General features: G+C 47.1%; 1 protein-coding gene across 6 annotated transcripts; it reads right to left on the reverse strand.

The window, feature by feature from the left end:
- Positions 1–105: 105 nt before the first annotated feature.
- On the reverse strand, positions 106–17,011 carry YDJC (YdjC chitooligosaccharide deacetylase homolog). 6 transcript variants are annotated; one of them, XM_049804523.1, is made up of 7 exons: positions 16,932–17,011; positions 15,698–15,870; positions 6,897–7,056; positions 6,049–6,148; positions 4,892–5,069; positions 2,387–2,717; positions 106–1,556 (listed from the first exon to the last, which is right to left on the reverse strand). In XM_049804523.1, the coding sequence occupies exons 2-6, from the start codon at positions 15,853–15,855 to the stop codon at positions 2,387–2,389; spliced, it is 927 nt and encodes a 308-aa protein (XP_049660480.1). In that variant the 5' UTR covers positions 15,856–15,870; positions 16,932–17,011; the 3' UTR covers positions 106–1,556. The 6 variants fall into 6 exon arrangements, with proteins under 6 accessions (XP_049660480.1, XP_049660484.1, XP_049660485.1 ...); XM_049804527.1 differs by having other exon boundaries at positions 106–1,588; XM_049804528.1 differs by lacking the exon at positions 16,932–17,011 and adding an exon at positions 16,675–16,696.
- Positions 17,012–18,210: the final 1,199 nt, after the last annotated feature.

Here is an 18,210-nt window from a genome sequence, read left to right on the forward strand (position 1 = left end):
AAAACAACGTACTGGCGAAACTACACCCAGGAGTACTGGTATAGGCTTTCTGCAATTCCATTCTGCTACCCTAATAAAAATTGCTCTCAAAGGCTTTGTGGCATGGTCTTATTTTCAGAGAGATTTGGGGGTTAGACTTCTTAAGTATCCTGCTACAATGACATTCATAGGTAGCAGTCTGAGCGTGCTTTTAATTTGAACTCAGTGTTGTCTTTAAAGCTTTCATAGAACCACTGAGAAACTTCCTCCCGTATCTCCATACGTTTTATGCAATTGAAGGGTTCCCTATTTAGAAGTCTTTTAGTAGTTCTTGATTTGTTTCTCCATTTAAAACTGCCTTGCATTTAAAAGCAAATTGGGGGGCTAATGCTGTCCATTTAAAAATATGGAATTTGAAAAATACTTTTTTGTTCGCAATACAGAACTAACTCAGGTAAGACTGCCTGTCGTGTTTTCAGTGTTCGGCTAGCAGAAAATGCATACAACAGTCAGCACGTGTGTAATGTCCTGATGGTTGTGATCAGAGAAAATTAATCGGTTAGAATATGGAGCAATTTAAATGTTAAAAATAAGGTTAAAAAATATCCATCAAAATATGGTCATGTTACCTAAAAAGCTGAGATCTGCTATTAAGTAACCGGTGTTGCCGTCGGGTTTATCCCTGCATGTGAATAAAATACCATCAGTCACTAGATGGCACTCACGGGTCTAACTGTGCTCTGGAACTTCAGCTGTTCTCTGCAGGTCTAGTATCTCCCGGGTGTTTTTATTCTCTGCTATCACAAAGCAGGAACTTTGCCGTCAAACACCGATGGGACAAGCTTCAGAAATCGAGTCATTCCAAAAGGTAACTGCTGCTCTCATCTGATCGGCTGTGTGGTGGGGCACTTGCACAGTACAGTGGATGGGGTTTTTTAAAAACAAACTTGTCAAATTAATTTAGGAAGGAACCTGGAAAAATATTTTCTGAAGTGCCCTTGATGTTGTTTTTCATGTTTGTACAGAAGAGATGTTTTATAGGGAAGGTCAGGCAGTTCCCGTTAACGACAGAAAGAGACGTCCTTTCAGCACTCTGCAGGCAGACGCAGCAGGAGCAGATAGGTGAGTGTGTTCATTTTGCTCTCCAGCTATAACTAAAACCAAAAGCCTCCTGAAGAATTACAGTAGAAAAAGGCCTGAGTTTATTTTTCACTTAAAAGAATGATGATCATCTTGACATTTTTAATATTATTAAAAAAAACCCAGAAATGATTACGTTAAATAGATCACTTTTGCACAGAAAATGAGCATAAACAATCTAAAATATTTTTTTCCTGTGTGAAAGTTATATGTGAGTGACAGGGCTACAGTTAAGAATGCAGTTAAACATACCAGTATTACTAGGGCTTGTTGAAGATCGAATGCTTTCATGACAGGAATAAAAATGGACAAATACAAGGACCTTCTCCACTTGATGAGTTGCTCGTAGTTGGTACGCGGCCATCCCATGCATTTTTCATGAGAGGCAGTGGGCAGTGCAGGAACAGTTGCTGGTGAGCTCTCATATGCAGCAGTTACTGAAATAGCAGATGGGTCAACAGTTGCTGGTCTTGCAATGTCATCCAAAAAAAAAAAAAAAAAAAAAAAAAAAAGAAAGAAAAGCCTCTCTGAAAGGGCTGTGGCTGATGTTACTTTCCTATGGTGGCTCAGTGCCAAGAGGCAACATAAAGAGGAAGAGCCATAATTACTGCTGGCTGAGGCCATACATGGAATCTGGCTGCAGGCACCACTGTGCAAAACCTGTAATCCCACTGCTCTGATCAGAGAAATGCTCTGAAGGTAACGTACCCCTCACCTCCGATGGGCAGGTACGAGTGGAGGGGAAGGGACCACAATGGAGTGCTTTAAGAAAACCAAATGCTGAAGGTTGCCAGGCCTCCTGTGGGCAACACCAAGCGGTTGCTCCAAAACAGCGCTTGCTCCCCAGCACGTTTCTTTTTTTGCAGGTAAGTCCAAAAAGAGAAATGATCAGAACCCTCCCAGCAGCCCGTGTTTCCATGCTGCTCACTATCACGTTGGCAGGGACTGAGCCCTGGGAGGAGGGCTGGGCCTTGGCTGCCTGCTGCGCTGGAACAGTGCATAAGTGGGTGACACGAGGTTTGTCACGTTCAGAGCTGATGCTGTGGCCTAAAAACTGCCAGTCAGGGCTCTGGAGTACTGCCTGTAGCTGTTCGCAGGGTCTTGCTCTTCCATGGACACCCTAATGCTGTTCCCAGGCTGTTTGCAGCCCCTGTCAGCTGTACCAGGAGGTATTACACTGGTAACAGTGGTCTGGCTTCTTGGGACATTAGCAACTGCCCATCTTCAGAGTATGGATAGATGTATGTATGTGTGTGTGCTTGCTTACCTAAAGATCTTTGAATGAACAAAGCTGGATGTTCCTGGTTTTGTAATGGCTCTGCAGCTCTGCCTTAATTAACGTCTGGAGTTCATGGAGGCGCTCCCAGGACTGTGAGAAATCGTCTGGTCCATCCCCACAGCCGCCGACGGGTGGGACACTTGGGTACCCTGGATGCACCATCAGCTCAATCGTTACTGTCCTGCTCTGTGGTGTCGGTTGTGCGGGTAAGGATGCCTTGGACGTGAACTCCACAATGGCAGTGTCGATGGCGTTCCAGATGTTACTGACAGACATGTTCTTGCCCATGGTGCTCAAACCTATGTAAATGTCTGGCCATCTGTGGCCAGAGGAAGGAACACTGATATTAAAGCCAACGAGGTAGTTAGGAAAGAGTGTCTTACATACAGTGGATTAGGAATCAAAATTTACGTAAAAATTAAGATAGAAAATGGGGGAGGGGGTTTAGGACTTTTAACTCTAAAACAAAAGTAAAACCAGAACTACAAGCCATTAATGCTGCTTCTTTCACTATTGAAACCAGGATACTATTTAAAGCAGCAGTCCTTCACTCTGACAGAAAGTCCCAGCAAAGCCCCAGTACTGCTGCTATTACTGTATTTACGTGTACTGTCACAGCACAAGGTTGTCTGGCATTTGTGAGCTTACAGGTGCCCTTTGTTGGCATGAAAGGGAAGAGCAGAACTAAACTGAGAAATGCCACGCTATCAAAATAAGATACCATTGCTATGCCTATTAAAACCTGAATAATAACCATCTCTAGATAATAACCTTTGGCTAAGTGGAAACAAAAAAAGTGACTGAAATAAAATGGAAAACCACCCCGCTAACAAAGCATCCTGCTAGAATGTATCGAAGAGCCATAATAAAGGCAAAACACTGGACAAAATGTTACTGCTAAAGACCACACAGCTCAGAGGACACCAGCTAGAGGAGGTTTCTTACGTAGTTTCAACACAATTCTTTGTTCAAGTCTGGCCACACACTTCAGGTCTTCTAGTGTCGCACATACAAGCCCAGGAGGGCTGTGCAAGTGTATGCGAGGGCAGAATGAGAAAGTTTTTGGAAGAAACCAAGGCTGGAGTCTTTACCTGCACAATCAAGGAAGAGCCCAGCTGAACATTCAGCTCTTCTTGAGGAGAGTTTGCAGGACTTAGAAGAAAAGTTGAACTTTTTTAAACTGTAAACTGACTAAACTTGGTAATGCCTCATTGCTATGTGGTAAGCACAGTCTTGCGCTCTCCAGTGTCATAAACTGACCTCCAGGGGTTCAGTGTGGTACCTCTTTGCACACAGATGCTGAAATTGAGTTGCAGAGTTGGGTTCCCTGTGACTTCAGCTGACTGCACTCTTCTTATTTTCCTGGGTTTCCTCATGTTACGTGTTTATTTTGTAAGCATTTGTCCCTCCTCACCTCCCCCAACACCAGGAGACGAGGTGGGAGCATGGTATGTGCCCAAGCAGGGGTGGCCACAGCTGGAGCAGCCCCACGAGTTCCTCCTTGCACCTCTGGAGAAGTGGATCACCGGAGCAGCAGCTTCTCAGAGGTAGACCAACACCACCCCTGCCCCTTCGGTAGCACGGGGAGCCCTGGAGCATGCGAGGTTTACACTAAACTCCCCTGCACTGCCCCTGTTGTGAAACTGCTCTAAAGGGAGGGTTACTGTCTCCTGATGGACTGCTCTGTGAGTTGCTGTGCCCTTCTCTCCCTTAAATATGGGCTGTTTGAGTAGAGTCCGTGTGCTTTGGCTGGAAAGAGCATGGTGAAATGCCAGTCTGCTGCAAGCATTCAGAACAATTGATTAAAAAAAAAAAAACAAAACACCAAGAACTTCTTTTTCAGTACATTGAGAAAGTAATGAAATTTGCCCCAAAGGACAGGTGACTGCAAGGGTCTCAAATGAAATGTCTTTAATCCATAAAACATGTCTAAGCCTTTAAGAAAAGTATGTTATTGGGGGAAGGGTTGAGCTTTTTGGGTTTGACCCCTGAGATGCAGAACACTGACAAGATTGCTTAGAGCAGTGGTCACCTGCTGTGGCACTGCAAGCTGAGCTTCATGCCTCCCCTTAACAAGCGCTTGTTTCTAATTAGTCTCTTCCCTGCTACATAAAACCCTTTCTCCACTGTTCCAGGAAGATGAAAAGTTATTTCTTGAAAACTTTCCCTAGATCATACTTCTAAAATTCCAGTGTTGATACAGCACTTCAGCCTCCTCCTGTCCCAGATGCCAGGCTAGTGCAGCTTCACTAGAAAGGCTGAGAAACATACCCTAAAAGAACAACCCCTTTCAGGTAAGAAGTGAGTCATCTCTGTTCAAGCAAAACTTCTTACTAAGCCATATTGCCCCCAGCACTTTTGTACTCCTCCTGAACCTTCTTGTAAGCCCCAAAGTGGAAAGAGAAAGGTGGTGTTCCATTCTGAAAAGATGCTATCAGGAACTGATAAGATCTAAAGCTTTACTAAAAAAAGGATGAGTAATGCCTGTCTTACCTTATTCCATGCCTTGTAAACACATCCACGGTGTTAAAAGAATCTTCTTCTACTCCCAGATAAAAGTCCATCAGGGATGGTGGAATCCAGTCACAGTTATGAAGGCCTGGCTCTATTGGGACACGTGTGTACTTAATCCCATATTCCTCTAACACCTCTGCAAATACGTGTCTGACTTCTGTAAGTAAAAACAGAGACACTATAGTCACGAATTAGATACCCAGCTCATCATGTCCCCTGCAAGCTGTTAGCACAGAGACGTCTTTCCATGTTTAATAAAATATAATCCCATTTGGTTTATCTTCTGCTGAAATGGTTTCCCCCATCTGGATGGGAGTCCCCTTCTGTACTGGAAACATTACTCCCTCAACATCTGCTATAAGGTGCCTTGTCATCCCTCCAGCACTGAGCATTTAGTCCAGCAACCCCTTCTAAGTTAGTGACTCTGGTCCTAGAGTGCACTAGAGGTGACTGCTCTGTCAGGAACAGGTTCTTCATCAAGTCCCCGCACAGCCAGACTTGTTGTGAGGGTAAATTGCCAAAAGCAATGTCATCTGAGGCAGCTGAGTACTGGAGTGGGGCAATCCAGATTTTTTTTTGCTCACTCAGTTTTCCATTTCTGTACCACAGTGACCTTATTTGCAAAACAGGGACTAAAGATACTTGCTCATCTCTGTAAAGCATGCTGAGGCCTGCAGAGATTGGTGCAGAAACACAACTGACAGGATGGAGTTCTTGGAGCAGCACCCAAAGGAGCTAACAGCTTTTGCAAACTCAAGCATTCCAGTTTAAACTGGCCAGTCTGCTGTTGGCCCTGGTCTGCCTCTTTCAACGTGGGTGGGAGCATGGAATTAGGACGCTGAGGTGAATTATCAGTCCTTGGAGGAAAAGGTATAACCTGAGCCATTTGTGCCATTAATCCCCTTGTGCTGCTATGGGAAGGCCTAGGTCACCAAGCAGCTAATTTGGGCCCGGGGCAGGACTGTCTCCCAAGGGCCCAGGTGGGAACATTCACACTGCAATTGTAGAGCAAGTATCTTAAGGTGAGGTTTATTGCCCAAACAGCGAGCTGTGGCAAGGGGAGTCAGTCCCTTCTGAGCTGACTCTCCGACTCTCTCACCTGCTCGGCGCTGGGAAGAAGAGGACTCCCTTCTTACCTGGGAGGACGTGGATGTGCTGGTGCCCATCCATGTGAGGAGGTAGGTGACCTGTCAGCTCATGGAACAGCTCCACCTGGGCCTTCAGCTCCTGCTTCACCTGCACAGCAGAGAAGAGTCAGAGCAAAACCTGTCAGCAGGCTGAGATGAGGAGAGCACAAGGGGGCTGCTGGAGACCTTGCTGGCCCATACTCGGGGTTTGGTTCTGGGAGGCACAAAGTGCTATGATGTATAAAATGGACATGCGATGCCGCTGGGTTGCCTAGAACCTCTCTTAGGCATGGGAATCTTTATGTGGATGGTGCTGATAGTGGGATTTTCTAAAATACATAGGCTGTTTGAATACCCATTTCCCTTTAAAATGAATGGGGAAATGGGTGCTCATATCCCATAGGCAGTTTTGATCACCTGAACACATTCATCCTTACTCATGGGACAAAACCAGCCATCTCTCTAGACAACAAAAGCCTCTCACAAGGTGATGAAAAGTCTACTGCCTGTTTAGCACTTCTCTGGCATTTTCCCTTTACTGATCTCTAGGGTTTTTGTAAATATCCGTTCCAATGCCTCTTCTGCCCCCTCAGATAAGTATTTAACAGGACATTAGTGTACGCAGGCACTGAAGCAGGGAGGGATGAGTTCTCAGAGGCTGCAGAGCCTTTGGCAGAGCTAGGCCTGGGACCCAGAATGCCAGGCCCAGCTGCCCAGGCAACACAGTCAAGGTTCATCTCTAAGCTTAGTCACAGCTGGGACCTGGGAAAGATCTTCAGCTGTTATGTGCTGGGATAAGTGCAAGCTGATCTCTATCAGGAAAGCAAATTGCATGGTTGTATCTGACTTTCTCCTACCTCTGACATATTCAGGAGACCTTTTGATAGAGCTGTTCTGAATCCCATTTTCCCATGGAAGAATCCATCTTGGTTGAGCAGAGAAGAGTTTGTCTTGAGCACCTCACATACAGGAGAGCCCTCGGAGAGGTTGGCATGCAGGCCTATTGGGATGTTGTATCTGTAACAGAAATGAAATGCCTGTTAAGCTTTGCACCTCTACCTTCCTTACTGTGGCCAAAGGGGGAGATTTCGGTGAAAGATCTGGACTGATCTAAAAAGTGGTGTTGTACTCAGTGGAGTACATCTTTGTATTCCTGCTTTTCTAGAAAGGAACACAGAACAACACTAACCAGAGCAGAATATCTCCAGGTAATAGCAACCCTGTGCAGTCTGCCAAGGGCCGGTCTGTGAGACTCCCCCAACTCTTCCCACCCTGACTCGTGGAGAGAGCAGCCACAAGGTATCTCAGGCTAAATGCTATAACTGCATTAAAATGCTGTAACTGCACAAAATGCTATAATTGTATGCTACTACTAACTGCCCTGCAGTTACTAGTGACAAAAAATCTGGACCTTGCAACCCTTTTCTAAAGCAATTTATTGGCCCTTGCTAGGTATTCCCTTGAGTTGTTCACCCTATTAAAGATACTACATTTATGAGATGTTTGAGTTTTGCTTGACAACTTCCAAAGCTGCCCTTAAGTAGAAGCCAGTCACATATAAACAGTGCCCAAGGCAGCTGTTACGGCAACAGCATAGGCTACAAGTGTAAATGCTGTCTGAGTTTAAGAGTTTCCTGGTCCAAGAGGCTGCAGCTGAAATAGCCCAGTGGCCAGATTTCTGTGTACTGGTGCAGATGATCACTCACTGGCAGACAAGGCTAAGCTGTACAAAGTAGCATCTCTCTGGCACAAACAACGGATTACTGCAGGGAGATTGGCAGTCTAAGTGCAGAGCCTTGCTAAGGAATCACAAGGGTACAATGTATTAACTAGTTGCACTCTGCAACATTAAAAAGAAAAGGGGGAAAAAAGGAAAAGAAAAAAGAAATTAAATGGAACTATGGAGCTAGTGTATCTGCAGAGCACTCTCAGCCACAGGGCTTTGCAGAGTGTTGGTGTTTCCTTCTTCATTTGTGCTGTGGATTCCCCTATACAATAAAAACAGGACCTGTGAGTGCTCAGATTTGTGCTGAGTTTCATTAGCACTTCTGGAAATCCTCAGAATCAGTGGCCAAAATGATGCTTTGAAACTTTTTCGAAGACAACTCCTGGCCTCTGGCTGACACAGTAAGTAAATGACAGAACTGCAATGTTCCTTCTGTGCTGCCAGTCTGAGTCATGGTGCAGAGTTAATTTCAAGGCAACAAGTCTGTGATGCTTTAAATTCTTCCTGGAACTTCTGCATAGAGCTGCTAAAACTGGGCATGATCTGTCCCTGTTACAGCCCTTGTACCACAAGGGGGAAACCAAAAGCAATCTCCATTTAGGCAAAGTGGGAAAAAAACCTGATCTTCCCCTTCTGTCTGCTGCCCTGAAGGTGACTAGTGAAGCACCAGAAGGATTGTAGATGGATTGGACCAAGTCAAAGTCATTTATAGCTCCTTTAGGTCCTAAGGCTTTGACCCTTGCAGGACTGAAAGTCTCTTTTCCTGGCTCTTCCATGTCTTGTGCTTCCAGGCGGATGGTGTAGTCTGTTGCTAGATGCTGCTCCTTCTCAAAGACATATATGTTATGAGTCAAGTTGTATGGACAGCTCTGTGAAACAAAATGAGTCCATGTCTTTGCAGTCCACTGTGTACTTAGGGAGCTTGAATGTTTGCTTAATGGAGCAAAACAGCTCACAGAGAGAAAGGTCCTCTCTGGCTTTTCTGATTTGGTGATTTCTCTGCAGCAGGGCCTGATTGTATAATTGACAATAAATGTTCATCTTGTTTTCCTACATGGGCCCTGAGCCCATGACGTGCACACTCACTCCTTGCTAATACAAGAACTGGAAGATGCTGTCATTGGGAGTGGGGGGCCCTTAAGCAGGCAGCTGATGGCAGGGCAGGAGGCAGTGTAGAAGGGGTGCTGTGGCAGGAGGCCTTCCCCTCCATCCTGTGACCTGCTGTGTACCCTGCATGAGCCCAAAGGCAGAGAGCAAGCCTGTGGTTAATTTGGGGTTTTTTTTAGAAGTCCACCCCAGATTCTTTATCACGTCTCTGGGAAGCACTGACTGCATCAGCTGATAGCATTATTTGTACCACAGCCACTGCTGTCTGCAAGAAAAAGGATTCATGTGTTACCATGAATCAGCAGATGGAAGACTTTTTTTGTTGAGCGCTCTCCTTCTCATGTGTTGTGGGAGGGCAAGAAATGAACAGCTGAGCCTCTCAGTGTTGTCTCCCAGGAGCATCGAATGAACTACCTCCAATTGTGCAATGCCTCAAATGCTGGGAGGGAAGCTATTTCCAGGAAAAGGCAAGCCCCTCCAACAGGTGTGGGACACCAAGGAGCCAGGCACTGCACTGCGTAACATTAGAGCCACTCCTCTGCCTGAGCTGAAACCAGGGGAATGTGCAGAATGTGGAAGTGCAGAGAGAGCTGGCCTTGTTCTCGCTGTAAGGGGAGACTCTGACTGTAACGTTAGAGCATGTTTCAGAGCTTTGGCTAACACCAGCTGAATATCTTAATAGTTTTCTCTTAGGCTTAGTCCTGGCTGGTTTGACAGACTGTCCATGCTGAGGCATCTGAAGAGAAACTGCTAGTGTTTAATGGCTCTAGTGTACAGGGACTGAAACCAAAACTCAAAGCACAGCACAGGAGAAACTTGTTCAGAAATATTCATCTGTGGGAGACGCACAGAAGCAGCCATGCTGGGAAAGCTGTAAGGATATGGGCAGGAGGACAACACAGTGGGCTCAGCAGGGTGCTAGCTACTAGCTAGAATATGTGTGTTTCCTCTGGATGCAATGAGCCAAATGATGCTCCTATTCAGCACCAAATGCCCTGCTGCCTGGTGTTTATTCCTAACCGTCCTGACACGCACTGCATGAGTATCTAAAGTTCTAAGTGCAATGAGATGAAAACATGAGTAAAACTTAAAGCATTATAATAATTAGCTGGGCTGTGCCTTGGGAGACAGGGCTCCGGTCATGTTCTGTCCTGACCAGAGGCTTGGGCTTTAAGACTGAAAACAACAGGCTTTTTTCCTACTGACTACTACACACACTGGACTGACTTTTGCTCCTGAGTGCCTCTCACCACTGAAATGTAGCTTCTGCAACCAAAGAACAATGCCAAGGCATGCTGTATTGTAAAAGAGACAGAGAGAAAAGTCAAGTTATGGGAATATCCTGGAAGGGCCCCTTTTTCAGAAGGTAGATGATTGTTTCTACTACACAAACATACTTTATAGTTACCCACATCTTTCAAAGACTGTAAAGTATCTGCTATTTTATTGGCTGAAATACTGATGCAGAGACCAGCAGCTCAAGCAGCTTATACAGCATGTGATGCCACACTGGGAACAGAGCTCAGCTGTTGTGGGGTTGGCCTCATACCCGCTCTTCTGCCCAAGTCCTTTATAGATGGGACATTTGCCAGTCAAGTCTAACTGCTGATTGCTCCACCCAAAATTCAAAATAAAATGATTGGCATTGAGCTTCAAGCAACAGTTTAGTTTCTGCAGTAAAAGCACTGCAGTAACAGCCAGCGTTGCCAAAACAAAATGATGCTGAGGAATCTGCTTGGTATCTCTAAACTCATTTTGATGGTTGTTTTAAGCAGCAATGACCCTTCTGCGATCTGTTTGGAGAGGCCCATGTCTAGGTGTTTGCAAGTCTGTTCCACTGTGCTGGAGAATGCACAGATGTAGAGCAGGATTTAGCACAGGGGTTCAGTTCACTCCTGATAAAGCCAATGGACAGTGTCTCCACGCGTATACTCCTATAGCATAAGGAGCATTGGACTGGGCTGTCTGTGAGCTTGTTGAGAAGAGGTTCAGGCCGGTAGCTTCTGCAGCCACTAAAGTCAATCCATTAGTGAGCTCTTTCCACTGAGAGAAAGTTGGCTGTTAAAGCCAGCCTGGCTCTGTGGTTCTCTGCTCAGCATGCCCTGTAAAGGTGGCGGGGGGAGGAGATACCCTTACAACAAATGCTACAAGGGGTAACAAGGAATTCAGTCTGGAAAGATTTCTGAGTCAGCAAGCCCAGCCCAGTCATCAAATAGAGAGAGGAAATAGAATCAGCTAAATGCTTCCTTTTCAAGTAGTTGCTTGTTTTGCCACACAAACGCTCTGAACAAATGTCTCTGCTGAGGCAATGGGCTTTTGCGCAGCTGCAATCCCTGTTCACTCACATCCTTAGCAGTAAAGGGTTCCTGGAGACTGTTACTATACTGAGTCACTCTTTAAACAGCCCACCAGCTTTGCACATTTCTGAGCTTGGTGGATGACTAACAGTGCCCCGGGTTCTGCCTGGCCACAGCATGGACCCTTTGCAGTTCCTGCATTCCTGGGAGCAGTTGCAGTGGCTGCGGGAATTACGTGATGTGCCGAGCACAGTCCCAGTTGTCTTGCTGAAGGCTGCATGCTCTGGCATAAGCACGGCACTTACTCTTTTCCTTGATGGATAAACAGATCTCACCTTCAACATCCTGTTTGTATCCTTATCCAGTAAATTACTGCTTCATCGGGTGTCAGCCCAGTTGTGACACAATTAAGAGCCTCATGTAAATATCTGTATCTAAACATCCTGCTTCAGTAAACATCCAAGTGCCTGAAGCCAAAGCAAGGCTGTGCTTTGTGCAAAAAAGTACACCTCTTAGTTTTTGCATTTTGGCATTTGCATACTTCCCCCCCCCCCCCCCCCCCGCCTTCACCCTTCAGCAAACTGTAAGATCTGTCCTTCATCAAATAGCATCTTGTCTTGCTCCATTACTGCTAAGGACTTATTTCTGCTGGAAGAAACACCCCAAAGCCTCTGCAGTGTTAAGAACTGGTACTGTAATATAGCTTAGGGACATGACTTTCCTTTTAATTACATCTTTGTATCAACTGAAGCTCCTGTGTCCATGACCTTACATCAGCAAAAAGTGCTGTTGCCAGTAAAGTTAATATGATCTCAGATTCTAGTTCAAAGCCTCAGATCGGGCCCCACCCCTAACCTAAACACAGTTCAGCAGTGGAACTGTCTGCTATGTGATTAACAGTCAGATAAAAGGGTGATGAGAAAGCATGAGAGACTTCTAGATTAGTCAGATGTTGACTGGGAGGGTCAGAATTAAGTCACAATTTACACACACATTTTGCAATTAGTGTTGATGGGAAAGGAAGTGAAAACACAGACAGCAATTAAATGTGGTTTTGTTAGATTCTCCTATTAAATGTACCCAGATGTTGTAGGGGTTTCAGCTTTTGTGTAGCTGATGTTCAGCATTTAAACTGCAGAAAAACCAGGAAGACTGAGGTTGTGTTCTAAAATATGTGACTCTTCATCAAGTATTTAGATATAATTATCTGGAAAAGGGTCCTAATACTCAGTGACAACTGAGCTGGTTGATAAAAGGGGGGAAAACATGGCAGCAAACAATCTTAGGTCTCTCTATTTCTGCTATCTCCATGTTTCTAAGGAAAAATGAAGGGACCTACTAATTTCAGGTAACAAAATAACCCTTCCAATCTCTGGGAAAGGCTCTGGAATAATCACCAGGAAGACTGGCTGACTTCAAGGTGAGGCTTGGTAAGTAGAAAATCAAGATTATATTATATGGATAACCAGGAAGTTGCAGTCAATCTATGCCCCATAAAAAAAAAAAAAAAAGTTTTGAGTTACTGAAAAAAAAACAAAAACCAAAAAACACAATGGAAGTCTGTTCTCCCACCTGCTGTTGTGGTTACGTACTGCTCTAGCAGTTGCTATCAATAGGTTTGTCATTTGGTGATGAATCAGGCCTCTGCTGAAACTTCTCTTTTGCAGTGAGTGGGTCCCTTCTTTTACCCCAGTTGTGACAGTGAACGAGAAAAGCCCAAGATCAAGAACCTCGATGTCAGGAAAGGTGTATTATTTACTGTTTGGTTCTGCTGTTTTGCAATTAGTTTGCGTTAGAGCTGATACAAAGATCTGCTGACTACCATCAAATTTCTGCCAAGGCTTCTAATCAAAACACAGGGCAACAGATGGTATACCCAGCAGCCTACAGAATTATTGTGAAAATGAAGGGAAGAATGAAATTCCAGAGGAACTGTGTTCCTTTCTGAAAGATGCTGAGTCCTAACGTTGCAGAGCAGCATGAGGTACTTAAGGAGGACTACCGTGCAAGAAAAGTTGTCTTGTTACTAATTAGCTTTGCCTGTGTCCAATTAACTGAAAACCAGGTGAGGAGAGAGAGCCCAAGACCTGCAGTGACGAGCAACCATGTCACAGACAGTTAATCAAGAGCCACCCAGATAATCTCCACAAGCCATAGAAACAGTCCAGCACTCTGACAAACCTGGCACCATGTGTGCAAAAGACCAAATCCCACAACACTGGAATGCACTGCAGGAAAGAGCAAGCTACTTGCTTCAAACGTCTTATCTCAGCTGGTGATAGATCCAGTCTCCCCGCTTACACGCACTGGTCAAGGCTGAAATGTCTGCTATGGAGTTAAGCACATATGCATGTGTGTATATATTGTACTTGCTTAGTTGAGTGTCTGTGGGGGAATACAAACATGGGGAGAAAATACAGGGCAGACTTTCATCCCATAAACCACAAAATGTTGCAAAGCCTCAATATTCACAGTGGGATGGGAGACAACACAGAGCAGGGGGAAGAGGGAATAACAGTGGCCAGGCAGTCAAGCAACAGTGCTACTTTCCCATTTTTGCACCACATGACGAGGAAGACTTAATGACATTTCTAGTAAGTCTGACCTATTAGATATCTGTGTCTAAAAAGAGTTTGCGTGAACCTCTGCAACAGAGGAACAAACATCTTAAGGGTGACACAAGATTTCATTTACATGCATAGGTGCCAATTAAGTGCATGTGTACTAGCAGCACCTGAAGTCGGGCTTGCATTAGAACATGACCAACCCTTTTTCCCAAACCTGCAAATGCTTCCCCCATGTGTGGGTAAGGCTGAATACAGCTGCAGAGAGTTACACAAATGAGGAATTGCAGAACCTGGGCTGTTGATCTTCAGTGCTGAACAGATGTTCCCAGAGTCACCCTGCTTATATTGTCAGAAATAAATATAAATCCATTTCATTCACATTTACAATTCAAAACTACCTCCCCAAAAGAATGAAATTGTAGCAGCAGGTTGCAGCTTCTGCTGTCACCTGCCCTCCAACCTGTTGTTTCACACCCATACCGGCTGTCAGCACAAGTGTCATGACCTGGACTCAAAGATGTTTTTTAAACCTCTGATTGCATGGCCTAATTTCCGCCTACGGAAATGAGGCCAGGTGGATTCTATATTTAAAAGCCTGCTAAAGACCACTGCTAAAATAGCTGACAACATTACCCGAGCATTGGGGCTTAAAGGGTTTCATGGTGCCTCTGTGTCTGAGAGAAGTGCTGGCTTTATCTCTGTTTTACATTTGTCTCATTTACTAACAGGATTTTAGGCATCTCAACAGTGTTGTGTCCTTCCACCTCTCCCCTTATCATCTCAGAGGCAGTTCCTCTCACAATGTTTGTGTGTAATCTCTAACCTTTTCAACAGAAGACCAGCTTGCCACTAACACCACACCCTGGCTTTTCTGTACCACCCAACATCAAAGGAACAAGCTGCAAGCAATTTCCAAGTACCCCTAAAATCACGGCCAAACTGGGGTGAGATGCTCAAGGAGAACAAGGGCAGCGTGACTCTCATGCAACTGCCCTCTGCAGCAGCTTTATTTGAAACATAAGGTCTCAGTTCTTCTAGCACCAGTATAGCTCCTTTCCTTTTCTGCTTTCCTGAATTGTTTCTGAACCCTGCTGCTCTCTCTTTCAGAACATACTCCTGCTTCCAAGTGCCTGCCTACACTGGAGCGATGCATTAGCTGGGTTTTACCTTCTAAATACAAGTAATGCTTCCTATTAAAGGATTTGCTGGGCTAGCCTATGAGAATGACACATAGCACTTGATTTCTTACAGAGCCACAAGTGTGCCAGCAACCTTTCTGAAAAGTTTGTGAAGGAGTAAAGGTGGTAAGTACAAGGTATCGTCCCTCTCTTTATGTATGCAGGTTTTACAAATGGATTTATCAAGCCTTGAATTAATAGAAATATTGAGGTGCTTTTTAAAAAGGTTTCTGAGGTGGAAAAAACAAGTTTTCTGCTGCCCAGACTTAACAACTTAGCCCTCGCAGAATCGCGCCTTTCCCTGATCCTTCAATGAACCTGGCTGGTCCTGTGTTCAGCCTGGCTGAAATGCATCAAAATAAATGAGATTTAAAGATTTGTGCTTTTAGGGTCTAATAGCTTTAGGGGTAGCAGCTTGCTCTGGGTATATAGTGTGGACTTTCATTCTGATGGCGCATCTTTTGGAAGTGTGGGAAAAGAAAGTCCAACAAACCCAAACTCTCCTAGTCAAGTTGTGTAAGTAGCATTCTATCCCAAGGGGAAAAAAAGGTGCACTGCAGTGGCTAACAGCAGAGAAAGAGCCATTATGGGTACAGTTGGCAGGTCACTGGGTTTACTATGAAGCGTCTTGGTAAATATGCCTGGAATCCGGTTTTCTTGTACCAGCCTGGGCTGTGATACAGTGTTTGTACTGGGGCTACAAAACACTAGATTTTACAGGCTTGGCTTTGCGTGGATGGCCTGGGGAGGCTGTCCACAAAGGAGCTAAAGAAAGTAGCTTACCTCCTTGCCAGCTTGGCTGCATCTGCTGCAGCACTTCCGTTGACTAGAAGGGACACGTTAGATACCGCACCAGCCAGGAAACAGTCCACGATGCCTTGGTTTCTCCGAGGACAATAGCCAAAGTCATCTCCAGTGACTATGAGCTTCACCTGAAGCATCCTTAGAGGTCATCCCTAGCAAAAAAAAAAAAGTAAAGGAGGGAAATCGGAACGTCAGCAGTCTGCAGATCACGGGCAACGAGGAAGACAGGCTCAACGGGGGCGAACCCAGTCATGACTCAGCCCGACTAACTCCTCCTGCTCCACCTCAGCCTGCCGCTGTCTCACAGCTCGCACGGCAGCCGGATTTGCGTGTGGCCACCTGGCTCGCACCGTACCTGCCTGCTCCCGCAGCGAGAGCACCGGAGCCTTCCTCTCCTCGGGGTGGGGGAGCAAAGGCCGGCCTGCGCTCGGTACGGGTACGGAGCGTACAAAAAGGTCAGGGACTTGGTGGGCCGATTCCGCCGACCGAGGGTGCGCCGGGGGTTCAAATTCCATTCGCCGCTGCGCACCCTCGCCCGCGGCGCCGGGTGAAATGCCACCGGTGCGAAGCACCTGAGCCGGCTCCGCGGCCGTGATGCCTCGCTGTCACCGGTTCACCGAGCCCCATCCAGCGCCGTGGTCCGCGGCAGATCCGTGTCCCCGGGGCGAACCGGAAAGGAGCGGCCTCCCGGGGCCCTGCCCTCCCGCTGCGCCGGGGTAGGGGGGGGGGGGGGGGGCAGAGGGGACCCCGCCGGCCCCCCGCCACCCCGGGCCGGTGCGTACCTCCGCTCCTGCCCGCTCCCGTGCCCAGGGCGGCCGCCGCCGCTCAGGCAGCGCTCCCGGTCGCCGCTGCCCCGGGTATGGGGGGGGGGGGGGGGGGGGATGCTGGCCCCAGCGGCGGAGCTCTGCCCCCCCCACCCCCCCGGTAGGGCCGAGCAGCCCCAGCCGGGCGCTCACCCACGGCTCCCGGCGGCCCCGCCGCAGAGCCCGGTGCCTCCGCAGCGCTGCGAGCACCGGGGCGGCCGTTCCGCCCCCCGGCGGCCGCGGCTGGCAGAGCAGAGCGGCCCGGCCCGGCCCGGCCCGGCCCGGCTGCGGCGGGGGCAGGCGCTTTGCTGTGCCGCCGGTTCTCGGGGGTCGCTGCGCTAAACGGCGTCAGGACGGGGCGGGGGGGGGGGGGGGGGTGTCTCCTGTTCCAGAGTCCCGAGGTGCGAGACCTGCGCCTGTAGCTGCCTGAGGGTGGGATAAGCGGTTCGGTTCGTGCTCTTTGGTTGCTTCAGGGCGAAATTAATCATCCCGGCGATGCCATCAACGTATAATGCCTCAATCCGTGACCTCCGTAGCAGCCACTTGCTTGTTTTTCCCCCGCCTTGCGTTTGCTGGCTGTGGGAGTTTAGAGCTGCAAGTTCAGTAAACCCTGGTGAGGAATTCCTCACGGCTCTTGATGCTGGGCTGGGGAAGGGCAGGGAGAACAGAAGAGAGCTCCAGGAAGGGCAACCTCTAGCGTGCCATCGTTCAGTGCTGGGTGTAAGCCAGTTCTGCGTGTAGAAATCCTGTTTGTCCTGGTATTGAAATGCTGCTTTTTCTTACTGCAGAAGAGCTATACTTGATCTACCAGAATGAAAGTGAAAGCACTGAGCAGCGTAGAAACGTTGAGTGGGAGAGATGATCAGCCTGCGTTTTTCACCTGTGGAAGAAGATGAAGTTCTATCAACGTATCAACGTAGAACACACTCCTTCTTGGTCTGTAATGTTATCCCCAAATATTCACCCGCTCCTGCTACTGCAGAAGAAACAACAAACTGATGTCTGGGGCAGGGAGAGAGTGATAGTTCAGAAAGTTCTAGGGTAACATGTCCATGGATTCAGGGTAGCTGTCTTGGTGGTTGCTGTTAACCTGTCCCAGATCACACTGGGACTGGGACCGTTGCATGGATGATGACGATTTCCATGTCTGAACCTGTGCCAATATGTAGGTAGGAGGGCTGGGGAAGAGATGAAACAGCTGTCAGGCCAAGCACGGGCTTCTTGGAAGAGCAGCTGGGGTGGAACAGGTTGGAAAAGGCTTCAAGGGTTGTTTCTGTGGGAATAGACCGACTGTCCTGCTTAATTCACGGCTAAAGGCAAACTCATTTGGGCTAACTTAGCTCTCTTTCATTGCAACCGCAACCCTGTTCTCAGTTCTGGGCTGTCTGTGCATAAAGGCCAGGTGTTCCCTCTTTCTGCAAAATTCAATTCCTGAAAGACAGCCAGCGGATCCAAGCCCCAAAGTCAAGGAGATAATATGCAGGCACAACCAGACGCTGACTGTCCTTCTCAGCAAAGGAAGAACCATCAGTTTGTGGAGACAAATAAGCACAGTTCAGCAGAGGGAATTCCACCGCTTTCACACCCAGAGCTGAGGTATGAAACATCTGTATGTGGGGGCAAGAACACCTGTGTAGCCAGTGGTTCTCCATGTCTGTTTCCTCGTAATGAACTTGGAATCAGTGAATC

This window comes from Accipiter gentilis, chromosome 7 (genome assembly GCF_929443795.1).
Source record: "Accipiter gentilis chromosome 7, bAccGen1.1, whole genome shotgun sequence".
NCBI lineage: Eukaryota > Metazoa > Chordata > Aves > Accipitriformes > Accipitridae > Astur > Astur gentilis.

What these genes read in the sequence shown, in the direction of transcription:
- YDJC (XM_049804523.1), bottom strand. Translation starts at nt 15,855, where the DNA reads ATGCTTCAGGTGAAGCTCATAGTCACTGGAGATGACTTTGGCTATTGT. An exon ending in GCAGCCAAGCTGGCAAGGAG is followed by an intron (nt 7,057 to 15,697) that starts GTAAGCTACTTT and finishes TTTCTGTTACAG; the next exon opens with ATACAACATCCCAATAGGCC. An exon ending in GCACATCCACGTCCTCCCAG is followed by an intron (nt 5,070 to 6,048) that starts GTAAGAAGGGAG and finishes TTTTACTTACAG; the next exon opens with AAGTCAGACACGTATTTGCA.